A 20335-nucleotide genomic window follows, 5' to 3' on the forward strand; every position below is an offset into this window, starting at 1 on the left:
AAACACTCGTGTCGATTTGTTCTCTATTCTTCCTTTCTCAGATGTATTCAACGTGTATGTCAGTGATCTTTGCCGCTCCCTCTTGTCCTTCGTTTTCTCCCTCCCAAAAGGGGGGAGGGGCGCGTGGCGTCGCTCAATGGAGCCGCGTTCTTTTCCAACCGCGGCGACGAGTGCCAGCGACAAACGAGGACATAGGATGTGAACTTGGTCAAACGCAATGTAAAGCTATAGGAAAATAATAATAAAAACAGCTAAAAGAAGGACCTTCAAGCTCGTTGACGCGAGGCCACTGCCTTTTTGCAGCGGGCTCCCTTGGCGATATGAAACGCGCGGAGTTTAGAAGAGAAGCAGAAGAAGAAACGAAAGAAAGAGCCTTGAAGCCGCCCTATTCCTGAATATGTAGCGTGCGGCTTGTGGGATCGAAAACCTTCCATCGAGCACGTTGTTGCCCCTGTGGCAGTAACTGAATGTCGTCCACCGTCGGCTCGGCGTTTCTCCTCGCTACTCCTCTCTCTCTCTCCCCTCTGTTCGGGTCATCTTCTGCACCTCAATATGAATGAATAAAGTGGGTAGCTGGTCATTCACGGCTCACAGCCTGCTTTGCTGCGAACACCAACTCAAGTCGTTATTAGTAGCATTACTATAACTAGTGCCACCACACTTCTTTCTTCCCTATTCTGTGATATAGTGCTCTTTGTTCTCGTAGCTATCTACGCTGATCTCCTCTACCGCGTGTGTTCTGCGTCAGCGCCTCAACAGTATTTGGTGGTTTATCGGAAAGTGTGTCTCTTACGTCTTTATTATTATTGTTGTTATTTTGCTTGTTTCGTGGAGCTTCGTTGTCTTCTTCTTTTTTTCTTCTTACGTCCGTCCTTTTGCTTTGCGATCGCGATTGCCGCTTTAGCTTCTTCGCTTTGCCCCTCTTTTAAAAAGCGAGAATCGCCCTAAACGGAAGCTGCACGATGCTCTCCGACAATAAAAACCCCTTCGAAGCGGAGTACCAGCGGACGGCGTCCCCTGCAGCCCCGGCGACGCCTCCGCCGCACCTCTCTCCACACACCACCAACTCCCCAACGAGGGACACAGCGGCGACGACAAGCACCACCATCCACGGCTACGACACAACGATGACCACCATCCACACCGGCAGCAACGCCGCCTCGAATGACGCCGCAACGGTGGAGATGCTGCCGGCTGGGCATTCCGTCTTCACGCCGTTGTCGTCCCCGCACGCCGCCGTCGCCAGCGCCACGACGCTCAACGACTCCGTCACGATCCACGTCCAGGCCGGCCACCCCAGCCGAGTCGTCTTAGCCCGCTTCCGTGTCGACCCGGCCTTCAAAGGCAAGGAAGTGGTGCGGGCGATTACGTACTTTCCGATCACGACGGAGATTTTGGTGGACAACGACGCGAGTTTTACAGTGCCGGATATCCCACTGGACGCGCCGCACCTGACGGGCATCGACATGGGTGTGAAGCGGAGTGACTGGTCCCGCGGCAACTCCGCCACGGTGGAGCGTCGTTACAGCGAGGTGGTGGACCTGCGGGAGCTGCTCACGTACCAGTTCCCCACCCTCATCCTCCCGCCCCTGCCGCGCAAGTCAAGTGTGGGCGACATCGAGACCTACTTCAGCGCGTCGGATGCCTTCGCGGCGCAGCGGCACAAGCTGCAGTTCTTTCTGTATGAGGTGGCTGCCATGCCGGAGGTGATTTTCTTTTCGGAGTGGGTCGCGCCCTTCTTCCTCGACCCGCGAGACACCTTCGAAACGGGGACGCTGCTGCGCATGCGGGCCGCCCTGCGTGATGTGCGGCTGGCCAACCGCGCCTTCCACGAGTGCAGCCGGCGGCACCGCAGCTTCACCGACTACACGGCGAACAAAATCGCCGCGAAATCGAGCAGCTTCGTCCGCTCCATCGCCGGGTTCTTCTTCTCATCGAAGAGCAGCGACGAGTCATCGGAAAGCATGCTAGGCGGTGGTGGCAGCAGCAGCAACATGCCCGTGCCCACAACGTCGTCCTCTGGCACCTACGACTGGACCTACCTCCCGCCCGAAGCGAAGTCCGACGCCTGTGCGTGGGTGCGGGTGTGCGAGCAGCTTACCCGGCGTCAACAGGCCATGAAGGAGTCGTCGCGCTGCTTTGAGAAGTACTTGGCGTCGTTGACGCAGACGAACGATGCCCAGCTGATGGTGGCGCAGTCGTTCGAGAGTTACGAGTTCACCCTGCGCTCCACGCCGGCCTTTGCGTCGCTGGGCGAGCAGCACCACCTCGCGGCCCGCCTGATCGATGCCGTCTCCATGAAGCGCCGCGACTTTCTCGAGCGCAAGTACGTGAACGTGTGCATGCGTCTCAGCTTCGAAAGCAACCTGATCGATGCGGTGCTGGACGCGGTGGACACGGTCCTGGGGCAGTATCAGTTCCTCTCCAGCGCCCAGCTGATGAACACGCGTGACCGGACGCAGGAGGAGGCACTGCGCTACACCCAAGCGGTGAGCCGAGCGCTGCTGGTGGACTACCGGGATCGCTACAAGTTCAACTACAACAAACGTATGCGCAATCTTATTCGAGAGCAAATCGCCCGCCCGTCGTACGAGCTCGCCTCCGCCGTCGAGCAGGTGACGCGAAGCTCGGACTTGCTGCGTGAGGTGCAAGACGCCTCCTTCACGGCGGTAGACGTGCAGGGCACCGCTGGAGCGTCCGCTGCTTAGACAAAATGAGAAAAGGAAAAAGAAAAACAGGGGGGAAAGTGGGTCATAATAAAGACGCAGACGACAGGCTGCACCGGCGTCGTGTGTGAGACGCCTCCTCTGCCTGTTTGCTTTATCTGCGTGTGTAGTGTCGTTTCTTGGAAAGCGGAGAACGTGCTCTTCAGTCTCCGCGGTGTCTCTCCGTGGGTGTGTGTGGCTGGGCTTTGAGGGGCTGCTCGACGGAGCGAAACGAACGGCCCCGCGGTGGGGAGGAAAAGAATGCTGTTGTGCCTCCGTGTGTGCTCTTCCTCGTTCTTTTATAGAAGCTGCTTGTGAAGTCGTCTTTGCTGCGCTTTTGAATTAAAAAATTGCTTTTGTTTTGTTTTGTTTTTTAGGATGGACAATTCGCGGCGCCTCTACCGTCATCGCCAGCCGCATTGTCCTCAACTTTTCCTCTTCTTCTCTGACGTGGTGGTCGATGTAGTCGCTTGTGTGTGTGTGTGTGTGTGTGTGTGTTTGCGGTTGTTGTTGTTGCTGCTGCTGTTTTGCGGCTCCCAGAGGAACTGTTCCCAAATGAAACGGCGTGCTTTGGCGTTGGGCTTACTCTCTTCTTCCGCCAAGTGTACGCGGCCCGGTTATGCAGCGCGTTGTGGAGAAGACGCAAAGCGATGTCGGAGTGGCTTCAGGGGTGGCGCCTCTCCTCCCGCTGCTCCCTTCCCCCTCCCTCGCACCTCTCTCCTTCAGCGTCCTCCTACTGAGGGTTTCTTTTTTCCTGTCCGGCGAGACGCCCAACGGCGGTGATGCAGCGGCCGCAGAAACACCTCGAGCCGCAGCCTCTACCCCGCACTTGCACAGCCACCGTCTTCCATCTCCCTTCGTATTCTTTCCTCTTTTCTTCATATATTTGTTTCTTCAAATCCTCAGCGCTGCGGAAATTCCCACGTTTGTACGAGAAACGAAGAGGCGGAGAAAACAAGAAAAGGACTCTGCACTCGGTGCCACTTCAACAGCGCACCAAGTGAAGGTGTTCTGCGGAAGCTGCACTGCAAAGCGGAGCGGCCCCACGATCATAGCGTGTGTGTGAGAAGGTGGGTGCGTGCTGCCGCCTTATAGAGAAGTGTGGCCGAAATTCAGCAGAGCTATTTTAGTGTTATATTTGTGGCGCCTGCTGGTCACCCGGACCGCGCACCCGTCAATCCGGAAGTGCCACGCGTCCATAAACTCCTGCTGTACGCGCTGACGCCCTGATTGGTCCAGTGGTGTCTCTTTCATAATTTCTCCTTCGTGCAATTCTATCTCCCACGCGGAGTAAGCCAGTCCAAAAAAAAAAAATGGAGGACCTCTTCGACGTTGACGCGACAAACCAGCGGCAGGAGCCGGTGCTGGACGTGACGAGCCACGCCTTCCAACCCAAGAAGTACATCCAACGCGTTCTCGCCGGCGTGCCGCACGCCATCTTCGAAGGCGAACTCGTTGACAAGGTCGGCCAGGCAGAGGAGGACACCGGTGAAGCGCTCAAGCAGCTCATCCGCGATAACCTTGCCGTCTTCGTGAACTCCAAAGACGCGATGGACGCCGTCTACCACTCTGACCAGGAACTGTTTACCGGGGAGGCGTTGGACGGCATTACGAACTCGTTTAAGAGCGCCACCGGCAGCTGCGACGCACTCGTGCAGCCGATCACCGCCACCTTCGTGGAGGTGCAGAAAAGCCGCAAGAGCCAGGACATGCTGGATAAGCTGTTCAGCGTCTTGGGTGTCCCCGGTGCGATTTATGGCTGCTGTGGGGTGAAGGTGGCGTCACGCCGCGCCGCGACCATCGGGGCGTTGGGAACGTCCGACACGAGCGATATCGAGAAGGAAGACGGCGACGCGGCGGACGGCGAGGGAGCGGCGGCGGCGAAGGAAGACGAGGAAGGGGAAGAGGGAGAGGAGGGCGAACGCGATCGCAGCCGCAGCCACAACGAGCCACAAGACGGTCCGAGAAGGAAGACAGCGTCTTCGCAGCGCGGCGGCGCTCCCAACAACGACGACAGCAACGTGGATGATGAGGAGGAAGAAGACGAAGACGAAGACGATGAGGCCGGTGATGATCGGAGCGATAGAGACGTGGAGGCAGAGGGGCGGTCGGGCCCTGGGAGGCCGTCCACCGTGCACGGCACCCTAGAGAACCCGGGAGGGACGACGAACCTCGCTCAGATCTTCGTCTTCACACAAGATGAAGAAATCTACTCCTGGTACGGCACCCCGCTTGTCCGCCTGAGGGACGTCGATGCGCGTCGTCACCACGTCGAGGAGGTCAGTAACTACGAGACAGCTATTTTAAACCTGCGTCGGGCCATGTTGTACGTGGAGGAGACCTACTCCTTGATGGATGGCACCATGCTGGCCGGCGAGGACGGCGATGTGCCACGACCTACGCCTCCACCTGCTGCTGCTGCAGTTGCTAATGAGAGCCGAGGTGCCCCTTCTCCAGGTGGTCATGCTGGTCCTACAAGTGGGACTCCTTCCCCCGCTCCACCACAGACAGCGGCGACGGCAACAACCACCGCCGCTGCGTCCACCTTCAGCACCGCGCGCCGCAGTACGTTTGCTTTCAAATTTGCGCTGGCGCTGCTCCGCTCCGCGCTGTATCTCTGCCGACAACTCGCGGAAGAGCTCGTCTACGCGAACCCGGCGGACACCGTGCTGATTGAGGACACGCTGTCGATGATGATGGACGCGAGCATCGCCACCGTCAAGCTGCGCCACCTTTGTGGAGTGCTGCAGCAATCGATGGAACCTGGTCAACAACAGCGGAACTCCTTGACGAAACTGCGCACCCAACTCAGTGCAGCAGCAGCAGCAGCAGCCACGACGGCTACAAACGCGGCTTCTGGAGCATCACCGCTGCGGGAGCCCGTCAACAGCAACCCTTTCGGGGCAGCGTCTCCGAATAACATCTCCGGCGTCTTCGCCTCCGCCTCCTCCTCTGCCTTCGACTCCTTCTCACCGGCGTCCGGCAACACGTCGAGCGCCACTGCTGGGGTTACTCGCGCACGTCGCCGCACTGCAGCCTACCTGCACCCCGCTCAGTATTTCATCTCCATAGTGCAGAGGCAGCACCGGCACCTCTTCCACTCCAGCGCGACGGCCCTCCTGCAAGAGGCGAATGCGTGGATGTGGAAGGCGCAGACGGACGCCGCACGCGGACTGGAGGAGCGCCACCGCCAGCGCGAGCAGCAGCGAAAAGTGCGCGCCGCTGCGGCGAACGGCGTCGACACCGCTGAGGACGCCGCCTCGCCGCTGGGCACGATGGGGACCCTTGGGCACAACTTTGCGAACTCCTTCATGGGCGCGAGTGTGGCCGCGGACGGCGGCTTCATTGGCAACTCGAAGGACTCCTTCTCGCAGGACACATCGTTTGGGTGGGTGAACAGGCGAGGCGGTAACGGGCAATCCTCCCGTGCCGGAGGCAGCGACGCCGCCCTGCAGAGCCTCGGCGCCAGCAACGGTGGGACCGGCAGAAGCAGCAGCAACGCAGGCGCACAGCCGCAGCACGCCAGCCTCGTGCCGGAGATGTTTGTCGCACGCGTGCTAGACGCCTTCAACACGCCGGAGTCTCCCTTCTCTACAACGACGGAGTTTAAGGTAGGCACCTCTGACATGGACGCGGTGCTGCTTTCCAGCTGCCTGCAGGTCCGCATGCACGCCGCCTCGCTGCTGAGTCAGCTCTTCACACACGCGGACGTTGAGTCGGCCGTGATGGCGCAGGCGACGTCGCTGAACACCTTTGCACTGCGTCTGTGCGCCGAGTGCGTCGGCACGCTGGAGCACGTCGTCGGGTCGTACTGGGGCGGCATCGCCACTACGCTGCACGCCGGTGTGTTCGACTTTGTGCCGGATGGAACGTTGAAGGACATGCTAGCGGAACTGCTCGAGGACGACGACGACGGAGAAGGAGAGGCGGCTGGCGCCGCGACGGCGATCGATGTCAACGGGTTGCAGCGGTCTCCCTCCACGACGCTGGGCAGCCATGACGGTGGCGGCGTGAGCACCATGCACTCCCGCATCCCGAGTGCACTGGACCGGTCCGACTCGCACCAACGCGAGCGCGGAGACGCACCTCCCACCGCCGGCAACGTCGACGGCAGCCGCAGTGCAGACACGCGGATCGCCGGCATGGGGTCGAGCTCCTCCGATCCGCTGCCGCACCTCCGCTTCATACCCACCCTGCAACAGGCCTTGCAGAAGGCGCCGGCCAAGCCACACCCGTCGGTCCCACCGCGCCCCGCCTCCCTGCGCGACATCTCCATCCAGGCAGTTCACCAAATGATCAGCGCCGCCGCCAACACCCTCCTGTCGCTTTTTATCACCTTCATCAACAAGGGCGTGGTAGACGGTTTTGTCGGCACGATGGCGCGCTACCGCGTGAGTGACGCCGCACGCTACAGTCGCAACGAACGGATGGAGCTGCACGCCGCGGTGCTGTATGAGGTGCTGCTGGGGCAGTGGGAGCGTATGATGAGCCTCGTCAGCGACTCCGTGTTGCGGCTGAAGATTGTGATGGCCGAGTCGAGCAGCTCCGCCACCATCAACTCTGACAGCCAGGTCGAGGAGGTCGGCAACCTTCTGCAGGAGCTGGAGGTGCTCCGCTCGACCTGTCTTCGCACTTACCTGCACGGGGTCGGGGTGCTGAGCAAGGCGTACCTGACGATGCTGCCACTGCTGCAGCGGCGCACCGACACCTCGCTCGACACGCGGGTGCGCTCCCGCGTGAGCCGCGACTCCGTCTCCTCCAGCGTCGTCCACAAGCTACTGAACGTGCTGGCGGTGGTGGTGGACCGGTGCGTGCCTTTCTTCACGCGCGACGCGGAGGTGTTCGACAGCGTCGATCTCTTCTCCGTGAAGGCGGAGAACCTCCTCGCGGAGGACGACGACGACGATCACGCCTCCCGCGGTGGTCGCGGGGGCGTCGGCGGGAGTGGACGGGGTGGAGTTGCAGGGCGGCGACTGCGAGTGATGCGATCGCGTCGCGGCGGTGCCACCGGGACGGCGTCTCCGTCCTCCACCGCAGCTGACGGCTCCCGTCGCCCCAGCAGTGCCGCCGCTATAAACGTGTCCCCTGCGCCGTCCGTGGGCGGCCCCGACACCGCCACCGACCCCGTCTCCGCATTCCTCGCCCAGTTCCACAGCAAGCTGGTGATGGAAAGTCTGCAGGACCACGAGGAGGTCGTCCTGGCGCTGCTCTCGCACCTGCTGCTGGCGTTTGTGGACATGCTACAACTGAAGTGTCGTACCGCGACGACGGACGGCAGCGTGGCGCCCGAGGAGCGGGAGCGCAGCGTGGTGGAGTGCATGGCTGACACCCTCAGCCTCGCTACGACACTCACACCTATTCTGATGGAGCACCTCCTGTCACCCTGCTTCTTTGAACTCCTCGCGCGGCAGCTGCCGGAGGTGGCGTCTAATCCGGCAGAAGTCGCCGCCTACCTCCAGAACAAGCAACAGCAGTACGTTCAGACCTATCTCTCCGTCGTGGAGGAGCACTGCCAGCTCGCCGTTGATGCCATGATGAACACGTACTTGGCGCTGGCGCAGCAGCCCATCACGGACCTGGTGCGTCGGCAAGGGTTTGTGCAGCCCCTCTTCGACTGGCAGCGCGTGTCGCCGCACACGACGGCGGCGGTGCGGCCGTACATCGCGGATGCAATCGCCTGCATCGCCCGCGCGCACGAGACCCTCAACGCGATTCGACAGCCGATTCTCGGCAGTGCCGCCACGCAGCGCCTCATCGCGCACCTCGCGCGTGTGTTCCTCACGTCGTTCACGAGTGACATCAACGTGTTTGAGCTCTCCGTGGAGTGCAGCACCAACTTCCTGGTGTTGGGGCTGACGCTGCTGGAAGCGGAAGCGCTGACCATCTTGAAGGTAGTGGACTCTGTCATGGACCACGCGGCGGCCAACCCAGCCTCCAGCGAACTGTCCACTGAGCTCGTGTTGGCGAGGGAAAGCCTGTCGACCTTCGCACCGGCCTTAGGCGTCTACGCGAACTCCGTTTGCGAGACTATCACAGCTACCTACGGCCGCGAAGGCGCATCCGAGGCGGCGCTCGCCGTCAGCTTCTTAGCACGCGACAAGCGGCAGGAGCGGCGGGACAGCATGGTGCAGGCCGCCGTCCACACGCTCGGCTACACGCTGGAGGCCATCAATGTGGAGCTGGAGGAGTCCTCCTTGTCCAGCGCGGGTCTGCTGCAGATGCGCAGCTCCGTGACGGAGAGCATCGTGCAGCGGCTGGAGCACCGCAACGAGGGCTACGAGATGCGCCGCGCCAAGGCAGCCCAAAAAGAGCAGGAGAGGAAAGACGCGGAGAAGCGAGCGAGCTCGGCCGCGAGCGGCAGGCGTAAGAAGGCAACGGCAGCAGCAGGAGTCGATACCGCCGAAGAAGCGGAGGGCACGGCTGGACGGCGTCGTGTTGTGCGCCGACGGCCAGATGAATTGAAGCCGCTGGTGTCCACGGACACGGACGTCGCAGGCGAGGATGCCGGTGGTGCCGTGCTGACCCCGCGCACGGCCCAGGAGAACAAGGAAACCTCCAGCGCCATCGCGGCGGCCAGCAACGTCTTCCAACTCGCGCAGGATCAGCAGCACAGGACGAAGGGACGGAAGGTGCGAAAGGTGCGGAAGGCCGCGGTCGCGTTGGACGAGGGTGCGGCAACAGACGCGGCGGCACCGACGTCAGAAACCTCTCCTTCTCCGCTCCTCGCTGCCGCTGGTGCTGCTGCGACAACAGCGAAGGCACGCGTCACACCGCCCACCGCCAACCGCGGCGGCAACGACGCCGACGACGCAGAGGCGCCATTGCGATTGCGTTCGGCGCGACGGCCCCGTCGTGGTGCTGCTGCGAGCGCCAGCGCAGAGGCAGACAGTGTCGCAGAGCCGCATGAGAGGCGCGCCAACCGCTTCCGTCGCTCCAACGTAGTGTGATGCGGCACACATGGTACATGATGTTGTTTTTGTCTTGACTATTATTGTACTTTTGTGAGGATGGCGATGGTTGGTATTCGTGTACCTCCTGCTGTGGAAAGAATGGGACGTGCGCACGTGTGGAAGAAAACAAAGGGAAAAGGAAGGGCTTTGCTGTGTTGCTGTTGTCTTCATGTGCATCGTCCTGCGCGTGTCTCGTGAATTATTCGATGAGAGCCGTCACGTGGATATTCGGTGTGCATCGTCGCGTGAAAGGCCAAAATCAGTTTCTTCGTACTCCGTTTATTTGTCTGTTTTCCCTTTCGGCCTCCTCCATTACGTCTGTTGTTTTATCTCTCTCTCCCCCATCCTTTCGTCGCGGAAATGGGCGTGATAACCCATCGATGCGGTGAAGGCTGCTGTGCGTCTGCTCCCACCCTCCCCCACTTCTCCACCACACCTCTTTTGTTTTTCTCTTTTCTGGTTTACCTTTGCGTCTACTCCGTCCCCTTCTGCGCGAACGCCTGGCCCCTTATCGACCTGTGAAAGCCCAAACTCCTTCCGTGCTTCACCCCTCCTCCTCTCCCTCCCCCTCCCCTCTCCCGCGCCGGGACGCACTGCTGACATGGCCGCCAACTGCATCTTCTGCAAGATCGTGCGGGGCGAGATACCGTCTGCGAAGGTGGCGGAGTCGTCCAAGGCCTTCGCTTTTATGGACATCGGCCCCCTCGCCCGCGGACACGTCCTCGTCATCCCGAAGACGCACGCCGCCTGCCTGCACGCGCTAGATCTGGAGAGCGCCGCAGATGTTGGTTTGTTGGTGGCGAAGGTCTGTCGTGCGGTGGCCGGCCCTGATGGGTCGACGCAGTACAATGTTCTACAGAACAACGGGCGCATGGCGCATCAGGAGGTTCCGCACGTACACTTCCACGTCATCCCGAAGCGGGACACGAGCACCGGTCTGCAGATTGGCTGGGACACGATCAAGGTGGCGCCGAACGAGCTCGCTGAGGATGCGAAGCAGTACAGTGCTGCCATCGAGAAGCTGCAGTAGAGGGCAGCTGGGCTGTGTGGGGTAACTGTGTGGTTGTGCCCTTAAAGAGACGTCGTCACTCGCTGTGTTCTTTATTATTCCTTCGCTGCCTTTTCATAAACAACTCTTCTTGATTTTGTCTATCGTTATCTTACGCAATCCTCTACTCGCTGTTGACGAGCGTGGCGTGGTGAGCCGCTCATTTCCGTGGAAGCGTTGGTGTCTTATCGAACGAGTCGAGCTCAAAAGGGGAAAAGGATAATCCGCCGCGCGTCACACCCAACCAAAGGAGTGTTGAGTGGGAGGGGATGAGAAGAAGAGAAAGTTGTGCTGGCTCTTCATCCTACACACACATATATATATATATATATCGCAGATGTCTCGAAGAAGCTGCCGAGCGGTTTCGGCGTTTCATGCAGCTTGCGTCGCTGGTGTGTGTCGTTTCCTCGTTATTACTATTTTTCTGAAGAGGCTGCGCTTCTGTGTACTGCCGTTCCTATTAAATGTGTATATGAGATATGGTATTTGATTTAAGTCTCTTCAATCCTCTCTCTGTCTCCCTCTCCCTCCCCTGTTCTACGTACACACGCACGTAATGCTGCTCACGTGGCGCCGCCATCCAAAGTCCCACGGCGACTCTTGTCCTTTCTCCTTTTCTTCTTTACGTAACATCGATACACACACGCACACGCGCGAGCGCTCATCAGAATGGCTCCCAAGCGGCAGAACGACGAAGCTCTCCTCGATGCCCGCATCAACGCGAACCGCCTCGAATACCCGGAGCAGTCCCTCGTCCTGGTGGCTCTCATCGCCTCCTTCCAGCCGGTGTACTTCTCGCACGCCATCAACGGTCTCGACTGGCACCGTCTGCCGAACCTGGTCTTGTACGTGATCATCACCGCCTTTACAACGTATATGCTGCGCCAGGCGTACGCCGTCATGGTGCAGAGTGAGTTCTGGGGCCGCCAGCGCCACTTCGCCGAAGTGGCCGACGACAAGGCGAAGCCGCTGCGTCGTCTGCGCCTGCAGGTCGCCGTCGGCTATACGCTCTTCTTCTTGAACAGCGTCTTCTTCGTGGTGAGCACCTGTCTGATGGCGTACATATTTCGCCACAGCGACCCGCGTGCGAGCTACATCCTCTCGCCCACACTGACGGCAGCGCTGCTGTGGCTGATTGCGCAGAAGAACGAGGAGACCCGTCAGCGCCGCATGCGGTCTCACAAGTAACGCCGAAGCTGCCGGGCCCAAATATGAGGAAGAGAGATCCGCGATCACAACAAACAAAAAGGTATAGAAGGCGAAAGAGAGCGTATGTCCGTCCGCGCTTTTTGAACTAGGGTTCTTTGGGCTATTCATTTCAATGAATAATCCTGGTTCGGCCAGGTGCGCGACGGCAGCGCATGAGTCGGAGTGTGTTCTTCTCCTTTCTTCTTCTGCCACCCCTGTTTCTTTTGCTGTGTTTCTCTCCTTCAACGTTAGCAGCAACGCTTCGAGGGGGAGGGGGGAGAGAAGGGTGATGATTCCTTCTTGTGAATGTTTGTTTGTTTTTGTTTTTGCCGCTGGTGTGTTTCTGAACATTATTTCTTCATCTACTTGTAGTGTTCTTTGTCTTCTTTGTTTCTAAGCGTTCTCGCCAGTTGTTTGTAATGGCGAAGGGCATGGCATGATGCGCGACGTGTGGGGTTGTGGTAACTAAAGCTGTCGCTCTCTCTCTCTCTCTTCCAGCGGTGACAGACGATAGAAGAACACAAGACGAAGTACGGTTCAACAGGAGGGAAGGAGGGAGCAGAACTCTGGATGCGGTCGTGCCGTGCCGTCCTTCGCATCTGTCCCTCTCCCAATTCACAAAGGGCAAAGGAGGTATTCTTTTTCTGCCGATGCGTGTCGTACGGAAGCAGTGCGTACTGCAGGAGCCAGCAAGCGCCGCTCTTCTCTCCATCGGTTCAACAAAGCTGTTGCGGATGCGGAGAGCTCGAAGGCAAGTCAAGTGCATCAAGTTCACCTGCTAAGAAATCTCTCTTCTTGTTGAGTCACGGTATTGTTGTTGGCTTCGAGTTTGCCGAAAGAAGAGCTGCCATCGACGCTGTCTGACACGTATGTCCTGCTGCTGTTGTATTCTTACGGTTCATGAAATGCACCCCCTCCGTTCTCCGCCTTTGCGCTACTTTTCTTTCTCTGTTTCTCTTCTTTTCACAAGAGCCATTCTTTCTCTTGGACAGCTCACTCGCCGTGACGACTCCGCACCATCCGCTGAGCACACGAGAGCTGGTTTACACATCTCGATCCATCACGTACAGCATCACCTATCTCCTGTGTTTTACAGGATCTCCCACATTCTTTTGCGTGTATTTCCGACCGTCATCGACCGTTCTTTCTTCTTTATCCTTCTCCTTTTCTGCGTCGTTGTTGCTGGCTCTCGCGCTCCCTCCCTCGACCCCACCGTTTCGGAGTAGATCTTTGCCAGCATCTCTGAGTGTGCTGAGCACACAAACACACGCGCGTTGTAGATTATTTTACCTCTACGCTGGTTTTGTTCTTCCTTATTATTATTATTATCTTTCAAGCAAGACGCATTTCTTCTCCTTCAGCACCGCAGCACGCTTCATCGTCTCTCCTCCTTTTTTTTTTAGCGGTACGGCTTCCTTTTTATCCACTTCCACGGTTTCTTTGCTGGTCGTGCTGACCTTGTTCTTGCAGCTTTGTTTTTCTCTTTCCTCTCTTTACTCCCTATCGACGTAAGCAAGCGAAGGCACCGGCCGCACCATCCGTGTGAGCGTGTCTTTCCAGCGTAGACTCCTCCGGTTTTTTTTGTTCTCGCTCCACATACGCCAATACACGCGCGCACGCACGCATGAAGGGCGAGCTCTTCGTTCTTCTCTTTCATACTGTACCACGATTCAACGTGTGTGTGTGTGCTTGTGCTCGCCATGTCGGACAGCGCCGCTGCCTTCGCCAACTTCCCGAGTGAAGCGCGCGGCATTCTGCTCGCCAAAACCTACCAGCCCATCTCCCTCCACACCGCCGACGTCCACGTTCTCTTCTCCGGCTACGCGGCGCAGGTCACCCTCTCACTCGAGTACGTGAATGAGACCAATCAACTCGTGCAGGCGATCGCGGCCTACCCGGTGCCCCCGGGCTTCCAACTGCAGTCCACCACGCTGACCGGCCCCAACCGTGCTGTTGCGACGGACGCCTATCAGCAGTCGCGCGCCGTGCGGGCAGCGGAGACGGGCAGCAAGCTGCCAGCCAAGTCGTTGTACGACACCATGACCGCCGCGGTGGCGACGCAGACGGTGCCGTGGGACCTCAGCCCCGGCGACGCGGTCCGCATGACCTCCGTCTACCACGCCCCGCTCGCGCAGATTCAGCGGCAAAGCGAGATCGCCTTCACGATGCCCACCTCTCTCTTCCCCGCCGTGGTGCGCCCACCCGAGGCGCAGCGCAGCTACGTCAAGACCGCGACCACCACGGCCATCGCCACCGACGACCGCAGCTGCCTCCGTCGTGATGGAAAGGCCGGGCGCATGCACGTCACAGTCGAGGGCCAGCTCTACCGCCCCCTGCGTGGCACCGTCACGCTCGACAAGGGCGGCTACGTCATCGAAACGGAAGACCCGGCGGAGCTGAAGGTGGCCTACGTCGGCGACTCGGGGTTCTGTCTGACCTACCAAGGTGCCCTCCCGACCAAGGCGTACACGCAGCAGGCCCTCACGGTGCGGGCACCGGTGGGGGAGACGGTGGAGCCGCTGCGGCTGCACAGCGTGACGGTGCCGCCGACGGCGACGGACTGCGGCGCGGCCGCCGTGGCGCTCACGATGGCGCCGACCTTCGCGAACTGTCCGGTGAACGCGGAGCTCGTCTTTCTGATTGACGTGCACACGCCGGCGATGGCGCAGGACGTGGCCGCGGCCGTGGCCGCGGTCATCTCGCCCACTCTCTCCCCCATGCCGGCCTCGGTGCACGCGAATGTGCTGATTTGCAATGACACGCGCCGCAACGGCTGTGTGGCGCTCTTCTCCGCGGGCAGCGTGCCCCTTGCCTCGATCCCGCAAGCCTCCGTGCTGGCCTACATGAAGGAGGAGATCGCGCAGAACACGACCAAGGTGAAGAAGGGGAGTCTGGTGCCGGCGACGGTGTACTCCCCGCAGCTGCCGGCCGTGCTGCACGACGTACTCGCCGGCTACAACGTCGCGACGGCCGTGCCGACGGGGTACGTGCGAAACGTTATCTTGCTCTCCGACGCAGGGGGGCTGGCGAAGGCGTCGGAGAGCGCGACGATGATCAGCGACGCGGCCACCTTCGCTACCAACACGCGTGTCCACTGCGTGGCGCTCGGGCCGACGGCTGACCAGGCGACGCTCGAGACGTTAGCCGTCACAGCTGGTGGGCGCTTCCGCTGCCCGGCGACCACGACAGTGCCGTCTAACAGTACAGCCGCTGCCGAGAAGTGCGACCTCGTCTTGGCACTGCACGAAGTGCTAGTGGCGGCGGCGGTGCCCTGTTTGGTTGAAGTGCGAACAACGTGGAAGCTCGCGTCGCCGTCGCCGGTGGGGTTGGTGCGGCTGGCCGCGAACGCGGATGGGACCAACCTCCCGTGCATTCCACGCCATACGAAGCGCGTGCTGTATGGTCTCCTCATGCCCCCGACGCCCGCCCAGCAGCAGCAACAGGCAGAGCAACAGATGGGCAACAACGCTTCGCAGGGAGAAGGCGGGGCGCGCGAGAGGGAGGACCTCACCCCGCCGCAGCTCAACGTGGGGGTGACGGGGCGTGTCGGAAACTTAGCGCTCGAGTTCACCGCTGCCACCCTCATCACGCGCATCGCGGACGCACAGCCGTTGCCCCCGCCCGTGAGCGTCGCTGCCGCCGCGGGGGGCGGCTTCGCAGAGCCACAGCAAGACGCATCCAGTGAAACACGCACCGCCGGTTCCGATGAGAGAGCAGGAGAGGAAACGCAAGCACCGGCCGCAGGGGAGCTGCGACAGAACGAGCCGCATTCGCAGAGCCCGGGCGTGCTTTCTGTGAAGAACCTCACGTCGCAGGAGGGCGCGGGCGTAAGCCCCTCACCGATGCGTGACAGCGCGTCTGCTGGTTCGGTCGGCAGAGCCTCCGCCACGTCTCCGACGCGCACCCCAGTCAAGCGCAACGGCAATACATTGCTTCTGCACACCGCTGCTGCGGCCGCCCGCATCGCGTTCTTAAGCAACGGCTACCACGTCGTGACCGCGAGTGAGGCGCTCGAGATGATTCAGCTGTCGCAGCGGTGCATGTTGCCCTCCCCGTTCACAACGCTGACGGATGGCAAGGCCCCTCTGACAGTGGAGCAGAAGAAAGGGAGCGTTGTCTACGCGCCTTCTGTAGGTGCCAAAGCGCAGATTGCGGTGGCCATTCGCACGCGACAGGCGGAGGTGGCGGCGACGGCGTCGTCCACGTCATCTCGGTCGGGTACAGAGGGAAAGGGTGATAGTTCTCCCGAGAAAGGCAAGCCGAAGACCGGCAAGAAGGGCATTAAGGACACTGCTTCGTTGTTCTCCATGCGTTAAACGGCGTTGCTTTGTTTTCCCTGAGAAGGCAATAAAGGCACGGAAGAGAGAGAGGCACCCGCAATCAGTTCGGCATCGTCTCCGCGATGCGCGCTCGTCGTTACTTCCTTTTCCTGCTGTGCGTTATCGCAACTATTTGTCTGTCTCCCCTCTCATGTCTTTCTGTGTGCGTGAGGAGAAGCAGCCGACACGCGGCTCGCAAGTCGCTTCTCCATTTTACTCCTCGCGTTCTTATTTATTTTGTTTTTCTCTGGGCGTTCTTCCCCGTCTGTCCGTTGCCTTCTCCTTCACATTGTTCGCACAGCACATATCGGATTCCTTGCTGATTTCTTTCGCTACCGCGCCCTGTTTGCCGTCAGCGTATTACGACCCGGCCGTGATCGGTCGTCTTATTCAAGGTATTTCTCTGTGTGTGTGTGTGTGAGTCGTTTCCATGCTTTCCCGTGTGTGCGAGAACGTCTGTTTGGCATCGCCACGTTGCTCCTCCCTCACTCGCGCCAGGGGTCTCTCTTCTTCTGTTATTACTATTAACTCTCCGTCGCGTCCCACTCGGTGCGAGGGGCGAAAGACGACTTCAATGGGGCAGTAAAACGGTTGCGCAGAGTAGATAGGAAAGGAGGAGGGGGAGTGGAGGAGTGGAGGTTGCACGTTGCTGAGATAGTTGTAACTTTATTAGGTGTTGCTGAGTGAGATCGTTCTGAATACGTATATATGTCCATACCCCTCTTCATCGTATTTGCTGTGGTTTTTTTAAAATGACTCTCTGTCGATGCTGCCTTTCGTAGGACTTGCAGTGGCGTCTACTTGAAGGGATAAGTGGAGACCGTTAAAGAAAAGGTATGGTTGATAATAGTAGTAGCAGTACGGGAAGCGCCTTCACCTCCGCGACGAATGGTGCCTTAACCGACCGAGAAGCAAGAACGAGCCAGGAAGAATTCACGCCCGCTGCACCGCCGCTCACGCGTCCACGTGCGGTGACTCGACGACAACGCTTTTTCGCTGTCATCTTTTTTTTTCTTTTTGCTGCTTCTTTCCGTATGAAATAGCTATTGAACTCACAGACGAAGATCCAATAGTGTACTGCAGTACCGTAGAGCTTGGTGGTATCCACACGCCGCTGCGCTCGCGGAAAGGCGTTCGTCTGGCGCTCCTTCTGCAGCAACCTCTACTTCACTCCTCGTCCCTTTTTTTTTCCTTTATGGTGCTGCGAAGCCCACTCGCCCCTGGCGCACTCCCACCCACACACACACACTACGAGATACTGCGAAGCGCGAGAAGGAGACCGCTGAGTTCCTGCTCCTTTTTCTGCATCGAGGGGGAGAAGGGATCACGCAGGGAAGTCGCTCACCGTCGCTTCTCCTCGCACGCATCTGTGCCGGAAGCCGATCTTTCCCGCGTACACATTCCGTCGTTTGCTTCTTTCTTCCCTCCCTCCGTGGGAAGCTCCGCGTACATCCGCTTTTCACATATCCTCGTCGTGTGTTGTCCTCGATCGCTGCGCCGTTTGCCGTTACTATTTGACGACGACGTTCACGTAGAAGGAGCTCGGTTCTCCTTGCTTTTTTTCAATTGACTGATACCTATCACACATCGCGTTAAACCTGGGGTCTTTGAATCCGCTGTGTCACTCCTCGCTGCGCCTCTCGGTCGCTATAGCGTTGCTGTTTGCTCGTTCGTTGTTCTACTCCTTTTTCTTTTCTTTTAAGGTTGTCCGTTGCTGCTGGCTTGGCGTTGGAATAATTCGAACCTAAAAGGAGAAAAAAGCATGCTGACGCAAATAAACCAGGGCGGTAGCGGGTTCCCCGCTGATTACGGCGCCACAGAGCGTCCACCGGTAATGCTGAACAACCCTGGCACGAATGACTTTCCTGAAGACGACCTCCACGAAGTGCGCCTCAGCACCGCGCAGCAGGCTGTTCAGTCCTTTCACTACGGTACTCGCATCAAGAGCTTGCTGGTGCTGTTAATTCCCTTTCTTCTCACCGTGCTCTTCGCACCGCGCGGCAACAGCTCGTCTTCTCCCGCAGCAGCAGCAGCGGCGGCGGCGAACGGGGAGGGCGTCAACGGGACAAGAAAGCCGAAGGCACACGGCTTTCTCCCTGTCGAAGGCACCGTCGGTGGTGCGCTCTTCTGGATGGCCCTCGTGCTGGTGATCCCCATCAACACTCTCCTCATCGAGTACCTGGAAGACCTGGTGGTGCGGCACGACAGCCTGTCCCTCGGCATCGCGGTTAACTTGATCTTCGAGCACGCGGCCGAGCTGCTCTTTTCCTTCTTTGCGATGTCGTACTCGAAGCAGTCGCTGTGCTGGGTGAAGCCGCTGCTGCAGGGGTCGATTTTGCTGAACATGCTGGGCGTCCTCGGCGTGTCGATCCTAACAGCGCCCCTGACCGATGGCACCTCCGTTGATCTGGGCATCTCCTCCTGGACCGCCTTCAGCGCGAGCGGGCTCGTCTTCGCCACAACAGTTTTCGTTCTCCCGACAGTGTACGGCTTCACCGTTGCGGCGCCGGATGCCATCGATCAGGTCAACCGCCTGCACACCCCGTCAAAGCAGGTCGCGGAGCAGCAGACGCGCAACATGCTCTTCATCTCCCGCAGCTTAGCCGTCTGCGTGCTCGTGGTGTACGCGTTGTACCTCTGGAAGGTGGTGCGGTCGAACAGTAACTACTACGTCGCCTCGGACAACCCCAATGCCCCGTCAAGCCTCACGTACGCGCTGCAGTACCGCGAGCGGCTGCACAGCACGCAAGAGGTGGACTTGGGTAGTCGCTACTCTCGCCGCTTTGCTGTCACCGGGGCAGCGCTGTGCCTCCTTGTGTTAGTTGGTCTGTGCTACGTCCTGGTGGCGACGTTGATGGCGGCCACCAAGGAGGTCACCACCCTGCCGCTGCCCTTCACGTTGGTGGTCCTCCTCCCGCTCTTGTTTGAAGCCAACGGCGCGGCGGCTTCTGTGTTGATGGCGCAGGTGGGGCGGCCGGACATCGCCGCCAGCATCGCGTTCTCCTCCATTGTGCACCTCTACATGTTTGTGCTGCCGGTCGTCGTGCTGGTCGGGTGGGCGGTACTGCAGGTGCCGCTCGAGCTGTACTTCCACCCTTTTCTGGTGTGCTGCTGCTTCATCGCGGCGCTGGTGGTGGCGCAGGTGATGGTGGCGAGCCGGGTGCGGTGGTTGGAAGGGGGAATGCTGTTGGCGCTCTATGGTCTTATCGTGTGCATCTGCCTGCTTGGTCGTTGGCACCTCTGCACCGAGGAGTTTTCGTAGGCTCGGGAGAGAAAAGCTGAGGCATCGGTTTTTGCCATTGCTAATGGATGGCGGCCACATCGTTGTTGTTGTATCTGTATCTCTCTCTCTCTACCTTCACGTTGGCTACGGTGACGATTCCTTCGTGCGTACAAGTCGAACGAGAAGAAGCACCCTCAAGAGGGAAACTGCGAGAGACCGCGAGAGCGTCTGCACCTGTCTTGTCTACCACGCTTGATGATGTATATATGCGTGGCAAAGGGCAGCGGGATGTCCGCGTAATGGGAGACTCCTTGTTCTGGCCGTTTCGGTGTGATCGATTGCTGGCGATCTCACTATCCACCTCGGCCTACATGTGTGCGTTTACTATGCCACTTCTTTACGCCACAGGAACAAAAGCTGCTGCATCATTATTATTATTTGTTCTTGGTTTTTCACTCCTCTTCTTTCCCTTTTCGCTCTACGACTCCGTAAAGCTACACGCTTCTAGTGTGCGGACTCTCTCTCCCTAGTTCGTGCGTGCGTGTGTGTTTCCTCATCTCCCATCGATCAACATTCTTTTAACTATTAAGAAGGTGGGGTGGTGAAGACTAAATCTTCGGTGCATCCTCCGTGTGCGTGTGTGTGACTGTGAGTCTGTGTAGGAGGGAGAGGGTTCGCCTGTGAAAAAGCAAAGGAGCGCAGCGTGGCGTCTACGCCTCTTTCTGACTCGCCGCTTTGGCCTCTTGCCTGTGGTGCCCTCGTACGCACCTCGTCGCATTCGTTCTCTTCTGTTTCCCCTCCTTAATAAACCATTTTTTTCTAAAGGTCTATCTCTCCTCTGCGTTTGTAACCCCACAGGTTCTCGTGGTTATTCTAGAAGCGGCTACCTGTCCTCCTTCCCC

At 59.2% G+C, this 20335-nt stretch overlaps 7 protein-coding genes across 8 annotated transcripts in view; all 7 read left to right on the forward strand.

The window, feature by feature from the left end:
- Nucleotides 1-564: 564 nt before the first annotated feature.
- On the forward strand, nt 565-2708 carry ABB37_07092 (hypothetical protein; the record flags this gene model as incomplete). Its single annotated transcript, XM_015805605.1, has 1 exon — nt 565-2708. The coding sequence occupies exon 1, from the start codon at nt 963-965 to the stop codon at nt 2706-2708; it is 1746 nt and encodes a 581-aa protein (XP_015655611.1). The 5' UTR covers nt 565-962.
- A 901-nt stretch (nt 2709-3609) lies between these two features.
- ABB37_07093 (hypothetical protein) lies at nt 3610-9652 on the forward strand (the record flags this gene model as incomplete). Its single annotated transcript, XM_015805606.1, has 1 exon — nt 3610-9652. Exon 1 carries the CDS (start codon nt 4019-4021, stop codon nt 9650-9652), a length of 5634 nt encoding a protein of 1877 aa, XP_015655612.1. The 5' UTR covers nt 3610-4018.
- A 526-nt stretch (nt 9653-10178) lies between these two features.
- ABB37_07094 (hypothetical protein) lies at nt 10179-10685 on the forward strand (the record flags this gene model as incomplete). The annotated part of the gene is made up of 1 exon (XM_015805607.1): nt 10179-10685. Exon 1 carries the CDS (start codon nt 10257-10259, stop codon nt 10683-10685), a length of 429 nt encoding a protein of 142 aa, XP_015655613.1. The 5' UTR covers nt 10179-10256.
- A 602-nt stretch (nt 10686-11287) lies between these two features.
- Nucleotides 11288-11891, forward strand: ABB37_07095 (putative mitochondrial hypothetical protein; the record flags this gene model as incomplete). The annotated part of the gene is made up of 1 exon (XM_015805608.1): nt 11288-11891. Exon 1 carries the CDS (start codon nt 11373-11375, stop codon nt 11889-11891), a length of 519 nt encoding a protein of 172 aa, XP_015655614.1. The 5' UTR covers nt 11288-11372.
- A 968-nt stretch (nt 11892-12859) lies between these two features.
- Nucleotides 12860-16207, forward strand: ABB37_07096 (putative mitochondrial hypothetical protein; the record flags this gene model as incomplete). Of its 2 annotated transcripts, none has more annotated exons than XM_015805609.1 (1): nt 12860-16207. In XM_015805609.1, exon 1 carries the CDS (start codon nt 13592-13594, stop codon nt 16205-16207), a length of 2616 nt encoding a protein of 871 aa, XP_015655615.1. In that variant the 5' UTR covers nt 12860-13591. The 2 variants fall into 2 exon arrangements, with proteins under 2 accessions (XP_015655615.1, XP_015655616.1); XM_015805610.1 differs by having other exon boundaries at nt 12882-16207.
- A 1210-nt stretch (nt 16208-17417) lies between these two features.
- On the forward strand, nt 17418-19472 carry ABB37_07097 (hypothetical protein; the record flags this gene model as incomplete). Its single annotated transcript, XM_015805611.1, has 1 exon — nt 17418-19472. Exon 1 carries the CDS (start codon nt 17973-17975, stop codon nt 19470-19472), a length of 1500 nt encoding a protein of 499 aa, XP_015655617.1. The 5' UTR covers nt 17418-17972.
- Nucleotides 19473-19925: 453 nt separating this feature from the next.
- Nucleotides 19926-20335, forward strand: part of ABB37_07098 (hypothetical protein) — a gene marked incomplete at its 3' end in the record, with an annotated part of 3336 nt that continues 2926 nt past the window's right edge. Inside the window, exon 1 of the mRNA XM_015805612.1 lies at nt 19926-20335. This exon is cut by the window's right edge and continues 2926 nt beyond it.

This window comes from Leptomonas pyrrhocoris (assembly GCF_001293395.1).
Source record: "Leptomonas pyrrhocoris isolate H10 chromosome Unknown, whole genome shotgun sequence".
In the NCBI taxonomy this organism is placed as follows: domain Eukaryota; phylum Euglenozoa; class Kinetoplastea; order Trypanosomatida; family Trypanosomatidae; genus Leptomonas; species Leptomonas pyrrhocoris.